At 46.3% G+C, this 11,913-nt stretch overlaps 1 protein-coding gene across 1 annotated transcript in view; it reads left to right on the plus strand.

Annotated features, from left to right (window-relative positions):
* Positions 1–11,704, plus strand: part of alpk3a (alpha-kinase 3a) — an 87,407-nt gene extending 75,703 nt beyond the window's left edge. The window contains exon 14 of the mRNA XM_085972198.1: positions 649–11,704. Coding sequence (XP_085828324.1) covers positions 649–1,054 — 406 coding nt within the window. The 3' untranslated portion in view covers positions 1,055–11,704. The remainder of the gene's footprint in view (positions 1–648) is intronic.
* The last annotated feature ends 209 nt before the right edge of the window (positions 11,705–11,913 follow it).

Below are 11,913 nucleotides of genomic sequence, written 5' to 3' on the forward strand. Positions count from 1 at the left end.
AGCATAACCTTCTATTCCATTCTTTCTCATGTACTTATCTAGCTTCCCCTTAGTAGAGGGGTCAATAACTAGGGGGCCTAGTTTCAAGGTAAGGGGCAGGAGGTTTAGAGAGGATTTGAGGAAAAACTTTTTCACCCAGAGGGTGGTTGGAATCTGGAACTCACTGCCTGAAAGGGTGGTAGAGGCAGGAACCCTCACAACATTCAAGAAGCATTTAGATGAGCACTTGAAACGCCATAGCATACAAGGCTATGGACCAAGTGCTGGAAAATGGGATTAGAATAGACAGGGCTTGATGGCCGGCGCGGACACGATGGGCCGAAGGGCCTCCTTCTGTGCTGTATAACTCTCTGACTATCTATGACTCTAAATGCACTTTTGCTATTTGCCTCAACATTCTAACCACTCTCTGGGAAAAGAAGTTTCTCCTGAATTCCCTGTTGGATTTATTAGTGACTGTCTTATATTTATGACCCCTAGTTGTGGTCTCCCTCACAAGTAGAAACATCTTATCTACATCTAGCCTATCAAACCCTTCCATAATCTTATAAAGACCTCTATTATGGGAGGTGGGGGGATAGTCTTTCTCTATTCCCTCCCTCTCCCTGTTTGTAGTGTTAAAAATGTAATTGGGTTTCTTTTTTGCAGGTATCAAGGTCTGACAGGAAACTGTTCTTCCTCAGTTATTGAAGAGTTTGCTGCTGCCCATCAGTGTAACCGCTACTGTGAGGCACTGGGACTAAAGTCACTGAAGAGCATCGACAGTCTCCAGCCGTTTAAGCCCAAGTCCAAGAGCCCACTGATGCCTAGGAAGGCTCACTCAACTCCGTCCAGCCCACAAGCCCAGAGGAAGGGTCAGTCCAGCCCACTGGTCCAACGCAAGGGCCAGTCTAGCCCGCTGGCCCAAAGGAAAGGCCTGTCGAGCCCGCAGGCTTCTCGAAAGAGCGCGAGTAGCCCCAGCGCCGTCCGGAAAGCGGGCAGCGCAGAGGACAACGACCAGCAAACAGTAAAACACAAAACTGTGGAGATCCCCAAGTCTGTCAAGCTGCGGTAAAAACGTCGGAGCAACAGTTCGTCTGATCGCGGCAGGGTATCGAGCACTTTTTTTTTGGCAAGCAGTTGTTTAATGTGGAAAGATTTGAGTCAAATGAGGGATACGAGAAACCAATGATAACTAAGTGTCATCGGCAATAATGTCCCCGGGTACTTAACGTCCACAAGAAAGCTCCTGTGGGTTCTAAATTACAAGTACGATCATTGGGGGGTGGGTGGGGGGGGGGGTGACATTGGGTTACAAGTGCTTCTGGAGATGTCATAAAGCAGGAGAACGGAGCTGGAGTGTTTTATGAGCATCAGCAGAACCCTGAGATTTGCTCTTGAGCTCGCCACCCTGCAGTTTGCTGTTCTTTATAATATATAGTGTACGGTTTATTCTTGTTTTTTATTTGGCTTTTGAGTTTATAGCAGGGCTGACCTCTGCGGCAGGCATGCTGAGGTGGTAAGACATAGGTGAAAGGGCGTTAAAGATGACGGCGACTAAGACCCTAAAGGTACACTGTGCTACGTGATGGGTACTTTAGTATTACGAGTATTTTTTTTTTGGTAGCAGATTACGGGTAAGTAAACTATTCGGTATATATTATAATCAGTCGGATGGAGGATTACCTGGGACCATTATTGGGAGATTGACACACGTTTTGTACTGATTTAAGGACAGCACTTCAAAACGCTGGTATTGGTTTGCTTTGTGTTTGTTTTTTTTGCAATGTCTGAAGAACTTGGACTCGATTGGGAACTGTCCCCCCCAGTGAGCAGTGAAGCACAAATTTGCCGAGGTTGTTAACGGCAGTATACAGGCTGATTAAAGCTCACTAATTATGGGTGATCTGGATCAATCTGTCGCTGGAAAACCAATGCTGAACGACGACACATGCATGGGTCAGCGCATCTCTGCTCCGAGTGCTCCTGCTTCTGGATTGTGCAGTGTTGGCATGCTATATATCCCCAATCCCACTATCTGGTGCAGACACCCCCATCCCTAAATTTCTTACCTTTTCGCTGGTGGGTTAAATTTGATTGGGGAGGATCACAAGTCCAGAAATGCAGCCCTCCTGATTTTCTGTCCAACCGTTTTAAATAAGATGGAAAATCGGGAGGGGTGCGTGACTGGGGTGTGATCCTCCCCACCCGATTCTCCTCTCTGTGTCGCTACTGAGGACAAGGACACCAATAGGAAAGTCTGCCCGGTTGTCTTCTCGCCCCTGGATTCAGGACCAGCTGAGATTGACGGGATTATCGTTCATTTTGTCCCTGACCAGCTAATTACTCTTGGTACTTTGAATCCAGGTCCCAGCGGGTAGCAGTCCACGGCACAAACTTGGAACTGACTGGCACTAAGTTGGTAGTCCAGTCATAAGGCACTTTTCTATTAACGTTACACAAGATCGCAATATAGACATAGATGAGGGAGGCCATTTGGCTTATCCATTCAGAATAAAATTCCTACATTCCTCCCCAATCACACCAGTGCCATTGATGCTCAGGCCTTGTGGAGTTAATGGCACTCCCCACGTGTGCCACTCTACATCGTCTAACCTGCATTGTCACAGCAGCGGTATGGGTCTGTTGTCACCTCCTGCGTGAATCCAGTAGGCCTGTAGGAGGCTAGTACCAGACTCCATGTGTAAAAACAGGCGAGCGACACACGGAGATTGTCCCGACGCTGCTTTCCCGACGCTCCGATGGCACAGAGCTGCAAAGCGAAGCTGCCTGTTGGAGCCCGCCAGAATGGCCGGTGCGGCGAATAGAAATGCCACACTGGCGTGACTGTCAGGGATGTTCCTCTGATGTTGAGATTGAGGCATGTTGCTGGGGCAGAGTAGAGGTGGCTGGACTCCAGCAGCTAGCAACTTCTCTACTTGACCGAGGAGCGCTGAATACTGACATCCGATGGAACAAAAAAAAGGTAGGAAATCCTCCATGTCTCACCACGAGCATATTTTCACTTGTTAAGCATAAACGCTCAGCCAGAATGGCTCGAGTACAGAACGGATCGCCCGAGCCAAAATCCTGACACAATGCCCACATTGGGTATTCGTCCCTTGGCTCAGTGTGGAGACCTAGTTAAACCGGACAACCTGTCATTAGGAGGCTAGGAATCCTGATTGGCGAAGTTCACAGGTTAACTCCTGCCTAACATAGCACACACAGGAATGTAACACGAGCGCATTAAGCATTCAGACAGGACATTGGTCGATTGGAAGTGCTCCTGTGGCGTCGTGGAGATTTGCTGTGGATGGTCTAGTTGAGTGATGCATTTAACCAGCGTGTCTGCTCAGGGTACAATGTATTGGCTTTCCTGGCCTAAAGGCTTGAGATCAGTCTTGCAAAGGAGCAGCTATTTCCAAATCCACACCTAGCATTTGGATCTGTGACACAATTGATGGTAATGCCCCAGTGTGGACTGGTCCGGTTGGGTTAGTCTGGGAGTTGCTTGCTGTATGCCTGACGTGGCACTGATAATGGAGTGGCGGTAAGATCCAAGTTGATCGGAAGTGGGCGAACCTGAGAGAAGAAAATACCATCACAGTTGGCCCGGTTTGGGAGCCACTTTGGATCTCACCCCTGCTGTTTCCCAGGATGTGGTGTGGCCGTTAGCACTTTGTACCGTAACCCTGTGACTGAGCAGAACGGATTCTGGAGCAGAAACTGTTAACGTTGCCGCATACCGTGGATACCATGCAAATTGGTACTTCTACAACACAGTCGTGATGGTGAAATGCACATTTTATATATATGGGGGAAAAAAGTTTAAAAAATAAAATAAAGTTGAGGTTTTGGAGTGAGTATTCTCTCGGTTAGTGATTGGTCATGCCACAGACCATGGAGCTCTTACTGGGTGTATCAGGAGAGCCAGGGGGGAGGGGGGGGGGAGTGCGGTGTTTGTATATTTTGCTGCTGCTACTCGATACAGTAAAACAACACTGACCCGAACACTGTTGCCCCAAAGGTGTCTGGCTGAGAGCCATTTGCATGCAATCAAAAAGGCTTGGCGCAATCATTAATGACCACAGGTTAAGTGTTGAAAACTCTTTTCACTTCACCTTTCAGATTAGCGATGATTGATACAATTGGGATAGCGAGTCATTCGGGTCTGATGGCAGTGGCTGCGTGTTTGGCTAAACATGCACCAGTGACAAAATAGAACGGGTGACGTAGGAAGAGCCCGTGTAAATATACAGACGCTAATTTTCTTGAAGTCTTGTGTGCTGTTTACATTAAATGAACAGATCAGTCGATACAATTCTATTCCAAGTAAGGACTGGTTTTGAGAATTTCCTACAGTTATGCTACACATAACTGGACCTGTGCCAGCAAGACCGGGTCAGAGGCACAGATAAAGTGGGAGTCAAAGGACATAGTCACGGATATCTTAGCGATGCTTCCCTTTCCTCTTTTGGGCCATGCCCTTGGCTTGTGTCTCTTGACTGGATGATTCCACTGACTGACAGGAATACTGAGAACACACCATCATATAAAAAGGAACAGATTCTGGATATCAGTGCTTCTGTTGGATTGCTGCTGTCTTGGCCATTTCTGAGCCTAACATTTCCCCCCCCCCACCAGTCAAACCTTGCTTTAAGTGACACCTATCCGTGAATTACCTGCTTATGCACAACTTGAGAATTTTGAATATGTTGCTGTAGAAGAATCTATTAGTGATTATATTCGTTCTTTCAACTTTAAACATTAATATTTTACCTTCTGCATTTCCTTAATGGGCTAGCGGTATAAACACAATGATTTGAGCAAAAAAATTGAATTTTGTTGTGCTTGTATGTAGGAACAGGAGTAGGTCACTCAGACCCTCGAGCCTGTTTCCCCCCCGTTCAATTAGATCCTGGCTGATTTGTACCTTAACTCCGTTTAGCCATCTTTGACCCACATCCCTTGATACCCTTGGCCAATAAAAAAATGATCGACCTCTGTCCCGAAAATTTCAATTATTCCAACATCCACGGCCTTTTGGGGGAGAGGGTTCTAGATTTCCACTACCCTTTGTGTGAAGAAGTGCTTTCTGATTTCCCTCCTGAATGGGCGGGTTCCAATTTTGAGATTGTGCCCTATTTTTCTGGATACCCCCCCCCCACAACCGAGGAAATAATTTCTCCCTACCTACCCTGTCGAATCTTTTTATAATGTGAAATACCTCAATTGTGCTTGGCAAAGTGAGGAATGTGAATGCCATTCTGGGCACCTAGTGTTAGTGGCAGACGTTACCCAGGTCAGGTACAGCGCAGCGTGACGCAGGGAAAAGCTGCCTCTGCTCTGCCCCAATGACGTGCCTTTGCTCCCACCACAGAAGAGCGCCCTCTACTGCACCGGTGGGGCACGTTTACATTTCCCCACAGCAACCATTGTTGGGCCTGTCGGAATGACACTGCCAATTAATGCCAAATTAGCATTGTTTTGTGCTGTGGACCTATGCCCCACTAGAAACTGGATTAAGACTGGCCAAACCCGCTTCAAATAGGACCCTTAGAGCCAGCAGAATGAGGAGACCCCCTCTCCCTCACCTCAGGTTGGATTTGAACCAAGTTCATAGAAACATAGAAGATAGGAGCAGGAGTAGGCCATTCGGCCCCTCGAGCCCGCTCCGCCATTCAATGAGATCATGGCTGATCATCCAAATTCAGTACCCTGTCCCTGCCTTCTCCCCATATCCCTTGATCCCTTTAGCCTTAAGAAATATATCTAACTCCTTCTTGAATATATTTAATGAATTGGCCTCAACTGCCTTCTGTGGTAGAGAATTCCACAGGTTCACCACTCTCTGGGTGAAGAAATTCCTCCTCATCTCAGTCCTAAATGGCTTACCCCTTATCTTTAGACTGTGACCCCTGATTCTGGACTCCCCCCACCATCGGGAACATCCTTCCTGCATCTAGTCTGTCTAGTCCTGTTAGAATTTTATAAGTTTCAATGAGATCCCCTCTCATTCTTCTAAACTCCAGCGAGTATAAGCTCAATCAACCCAATCTCTCCTCGTATGTCATTCCTGCCATCTCAGGTATCAGTCTGGTGAATCTTCGCTGCACTCCCTCCATGGCAAGAACATCCTTCCTCAGATAAAGTGAAGATAGAGGGAATCAATGTCTGCTGATGTTCTCCTAATCGTCAGTTCTGGGATTTCCATTGATTCTTCCACCAAAGTTATGACGAACAATTGGATGAACCTCGATTGAAATTCCCTCCTTTGTTTTGGTCACCTGTCCTAATGTCTCCTTCTGTGGCTTAGTCTTTTGTCTGATTTACGCTCCAGTGAAGCGCCTTGGGATGTTTTACTACATTGAAGGTGCTATATAAATGCAAGTTGTTATACATACTTTATTAATATAGTCACGCAGAGACCTGAGCACAAAAATCTAGGCTGACACTTCAGGGAGTGCTGCACTGTCGGAGGCGCCGTCTTTCAGATGAGACGTTAAACTGAGGCCCCGTCTGCTCTCTCAGGTGGACGTAAAAGATCCCATGGCACTATTTCGAAGAGCAGGGGCGTTCTCCCCGGTGTCCTGGCCAATATTTATCTCTCAATCAACATAACAAAAACAGATTATCTGGTCATTATCACATCGCTGTTTGCGGGAGCTTGCTGCGCTTGAATTGACTGCTGCATTTCCTACATTACAAAAGTGACTACACTTTGAAAGTGCTTCATTGGTTGTAAAGCGCTTTGGGACGTCCTGAGATCATGAAAGGTGCTTTTCTTTTTCCTCCCCAGTGTCTAACCCACTGCACCACTCGGCTCCACAAAACACAAATTTCAACTCCCTTGAAAGACTGAATATAGCAGCTGGTCACTTTGAATAGCAAGTGGACAAACTAGTCCAATCTAATTAGGGTGCAAGTCACAGATCACAGAAACCTCACAGTACAGATAGAGGCCATTTCGGCCCATCGAGCCTGCACCGACACATATCCCACCCGATCCCCGTAACCCCTACACCAACACATGTCCCACCCTATCCCCGTAACCCTACGTATTTAATCCCCCTAACACTAAGGGTCAATTTATCATAGCCAATCAACCTAACCCGCACATCTTTGGACTGTGGGAGGAAACCGGAGCACCCGGAGAAAACCCACGCAAACACGGGGAGAATGTGCAAACTCCACACAGACAGTCACCCGAGGCCGGATTCGAACCCGGGTCCCTGGTGCTGTGAGGCAACAGTGCTAACCACTATGCCACCGTGTTTATAGAGTGGACCAAGAAATATAAAACCTAAGAGCAAACTAAACTCATTTGCATTTTTCCTTCTTTATTAAATATCTTTGCAAGAGTACTTGGTGTTCCCAAAAGGTTTTGCTTAAATAAGCACGACTTTTGTTCCAAATCACCCTCTAAACTTGAATATTGGTGTAGTCCTATCGGAATCCACCCTTACATGCGCAGTTTTCTGCTATTTCTTCTTGAGTTCTCTCTCATACACATAATGTGGGAGTTCCTATCGAACTATATATATATTTGTAAAACTTCCCAAGGTGCTTCACAGGAGCGTAAATCAGACAAAAGTTGACACCCAGCCAGAGACGGAGATAATAGGACAGGTGACCAAAAGCTTGGCCCAGAGGCAAGTTTTAAGCAGCGTCTTAAAGAAGGAGGGAGAGGTGGAGTGGCGACGGTTCAGGGAGGAAAGGCAGGGCTGACAATGGTGGGGCGAAGGCAGTGGGGGATGCTTAAGAAGCTAGGGTTAGAGGAGTGCAGCGTTCTCGGAGAGTGGCGGGGCTGGAGGAGGTTACAGAGATAGAGGGCGCTACGTGGAGGAATTTGAACACAAGGATGAGAAGTTTACAATCGAGGGGTTGGTGGACCTGGAACCAATGTATGGAGAGAGAAAAGTTTAATTTGAGACTTGAAACCTTTTGTATTTGGTAGATAAACAACTCATTAGTAAATAAACAACTGGTTAGGTCACAACTGGAGTATTGCGTCCAGTTCTGGTCACCACACTTTAGGAAGGATGTGAAGGCCCTTGAGAGGGTGCAGAGGAGATTTACCAGAATGGTTCCGGGGATGGGGTATCTTAGCTACAAGGACAGGTTGGAGAAGCTGGATTTGTTTTCATTAGAGCAAAGGAGGTTGAGAGGTGATTTGATAGAGGTGTACAAGATTATGATGGGTTTGGATAGGCTAGACGGGGAAAGGCTGTTCCCACTAGTTGATGGTACAAGGACTAGGGGATACAGATTTAAGGTTTTGGGCAAGAGACACGGGGGACGTGAGGAAAAACTTTTTTACGCAGCAATTGGTGAGGACCTGGAACTCGCTGCCGATGGAAGTGGAGGAAGCGGAGACACTCAATGTTTTCAAGGGGAGACTGGATAGGCACTTGAGGGAAATAAACTTGCAGGGCTACGGGGATAGAGCGGGGGAATGGGACTGACTGGATTGCTCTACAGAGAGCCGGCATGGACTTAATGGGCCGTTATGACTCATTGAATAAAGTCATCTGCATTGTTTTTCCTGTCAAAAAGTTACCTCAACTGAAGTTCAGATGTTCGTGCTTTACATTGTTTTAACCTTTTTTATACAAATAAATTCCCGATAATGTCAATGCTCCTTATAATGGCTGCCTGTCTGTTGGTGTTGACGGTCCTCAGTACTTTTCCATCACTGGACGGGAGGGCTTTCAAAAAGCAGGTTTTGGCGTTCAGTGTGAATGGCCAAGCTTACTGTCAATCATATAAAGAATTCTGGGAGTTATAGATGAATTGTTTGCAGTGAGGTTGCTTCAAATAATGACCCTGACACCATTGAAAGGGCAGGGAAGTGAGATTACCAGGAGGCCGCTCCAGTTGGAGGATGATGTGCGGTGAATTCAGTGGTTCTATGATGCCTTATGGGAGTTGTAGTCTGCTGCCCTGTTGATCCTTTCCACTCATCCCACAGAGTGGAAGCTCTGGGAGACTCCATCAACTCAAATGCTAGGCTTCTCAGAGAGGCAGAGGCCTCTGGCAGAATAAGAACATAAGAAGTAGGAGCAGGAGTAGGCCATACGGCCCCTCGGACCTGCTCCGCCATTCAATAGGATCATGGCTGATCCGAACTTAGACTCACGTCCACTTCCCTGCCCGCTCCCCATAACCCCTAATTCCCTTATCAGCTACGAAACTGTCTGTCTCCGTTTTAAATGTATTTAATGTTGCAGCTTCCACAGCTCTCTGAATACATTGTACGCACCTATAGATTCTTGTATAGGTAAAATTTAGTCATGTCCTTGTTTATTTATTTAACGCCTTTATTTATTTCCAGCACCAAGTTCCTCAGCTTAATGAGGAACCAATATTCTGGCTGAAGGGCTCTTCAGAAAGTATTTGGAACGGGTTCATTGATTCCCCCTTCTGTTTCCTCTTATTGGTGGCTGTCTGCTGACTACCAATTGCTGATTGGTAGCCTTTGTTCCTACTAGGTTCTGGGCCTATTAAGTCATGATTGTGACATTGTTTTATGACTACGGAATCTCACTTAATTTTGTGCGAGTGCGACACAGAAATTTGCATGAATTATTAAGTGTGACAGCTGAGGTGTGACACCTGATTCAAGACGTTGATATGTATTCGAGCGTAACTCCCATGGCATTAGCCACAGACCCAGAGGAAAGAGTGCCTCTCTGAACCTGTCTCTGTGTTGCAATGTCCTTGTGTGTCTGCTCTTCTGTGTGTGTGTGTGTGTCTCTCTCTCTCTCCATTTCCCCTTCTCTTCTGTTTCTCTTTTCGTTCTGTCTCTTTCTCTTACTTTGTACAGTTCCCCCGGTCTCCTTCAGCTTCTCTCTGTGGCCCTTGTACTTTTTCAGGTGGTAGGCGGTGTGGCAGGGAACATACTGGTTCTTCACATGGTGGCGTGCAATGTGAGGAAATTAACTGCTGCCTGTAACACTAATTGAACATTATTGGGGAAATTCGTGCAAGGTGTGAAGGGCTGAGGTCAAAGAATGGGTGGGGGTAGAAGGGAGACAGCAGGGGTTGGAGGTAATGGGTGCTCAAGGTGGAACATGGTAGGGGAGAGGGAGAGGGCGGCGGAAGAATCAGACAGTGCTTTAGGCCAGGAGGTCAGTGATGTGCTCTGGGTCTCAGCTGATGGTTGGTGGGAGGGATGTAGGACACCGATTGTATTGTCCATCAGCACATGCAGAGTAAAGGCCAGTGAGGGAGGCGACCAGTGGTGGGATGCGTTCAGAGGGAGAAGGAAAGATTAGGGTGGGCGGGAAGGAACGGGCGTTTTAATTGGTGCAGGAGGTGGTAGGAGTGAGAGGGAAAGGGCGAAGGACTGGCATTCGGAGCGGTGGGGTGTGGGGGGGACAGTAGTAGGAGGTGAAAGGGTGAGGGATGGGAGGGCAGGCTGGGAGCAGGGAGTGGGAACATTTGATTCTGCTCTTAGCAATAAATCTGGGGAAAGCCCTGTTATTAAAAGTCTTTCCAATTTAAATGAGAGGAAACTGGCGGATGGAATCACACACCTGTAACAGAGACCCCCCGCCCCCCCGCACTTTCCCATATTCAGCATGTCCAGGTAATCCAAGACATCAGGTTCAGGACCAGGAAACTTTACCCCAAGGTGTTTAATATTTTGTGTACAGGCGGTTTACCAGGCTCAAAGGGCTGTATGGCCTACTCCTGCTCCTAATTCTTATCTTCCTATGATACCAGGAATGAGGGATTTCAGTTAGGTGTAGAGATTGGAGAAGCTGCGATTGTTCTCCTGAGAGCAGAGAAGGTTAAGGGTAGACCCCATCGAGGTATTCAAAGTGATGAGGGGGTTTTGATAGAGCAGGTATGGAGAAACTGTCGGTAACCAGGGCTCATAGATTTAAAATAATTGGCAAAAGGTCTAGAGGGGAATTTTTTTCACACAGAGGGTTGTTAAGAATTGGAACGCATTACCTGAAAGGGTGGCGGTATCAGATTCCATAGGAACTTTAAAAGGTAATTGGACATGTACTTGAAGAAGACTAATTAGCAGGAGAAAGAGCTGGGGGAGTGGGACTAAATTGGATCGCCCTTTCAAAGAGCCGGCACAGGCACGATGGGCCGAATGGCCTTCTCTGCTATATAATTCTACGATTCTCATCACACTCAAAACTGTTTTGAGAGTGTTTAAAAAATCAGGCGTGTGTGGGGGGGGGAAAAAATGATTTTTCTTCACATTTGTCCAATGTAAGTATTGACTGCTATCTGATTGAAACAACTGTATGTTACATTAATATTGTTTAGACTATTCCTGCTCAACTGTAACTGAAATACAGTGGAACCCCCTTTATATAAGCATCAAAATTACCACATCACAATTTCATTACGAGGAGTTTCATGATATGAAGAATTAAATGAGTAATTCCACTGGGACTTTTGAAATGTTTCACTATTTCAGAGTTTAACTATCAAAGGGGGGAGTTCTGTTACGAAAGAAATTTCATTCTAAAGGGAATTTTGTTTCTAAGATTTCATTATAAGAGGTATTTCATTATAAAGGGTGTTTCATTGTAATAATTTCATTATAAAGGAAGTTTGGTTTTCAATGTATTGACTATGTTAATAATTAAGGTACTGAGGTTAATTTGCAAATCCCTCAAACTCAAGTCTTTTCAAATTCACCTCACTGTGTATCACACTAAGAGGAAAGAAATAAAATATTGTCCAACTGAAATTGCACTGATCAGATTTTTCTTTTAGTTAAAAAGAAATAAGTATGGGGGCGATCTTGCCAGCCCTGGGGAGGTGGGTATGGAGGCGGGAAGGGATTAAAGCCTATTAACAGGTAGCAAATAGAATTATCCCCTTTTTGCCCTCAAGTGTGGGCTTCCCGAAGGCTCCAAAACCCACCAGCTCAGTGAGGCGAGTACTAGGTCTGCGGGG

The sequence above is a fragment of the Somniosus microcephalus genome, chromosome 32 (genome assembly GCF_052327205.1).
Source record: "Somniosus microcephalus isolate GS21.2 chromosome 32, FLI_Smic_1.0, whole genome shotgun sequence".
Taxonomy (NCBI): domain Eukaryota; kingdom Metazoa; phylum Chordata; class Chondrichthyes; order Squaliformes; family Somniosidae; genus Somniosus; species Somniosus microcephalus.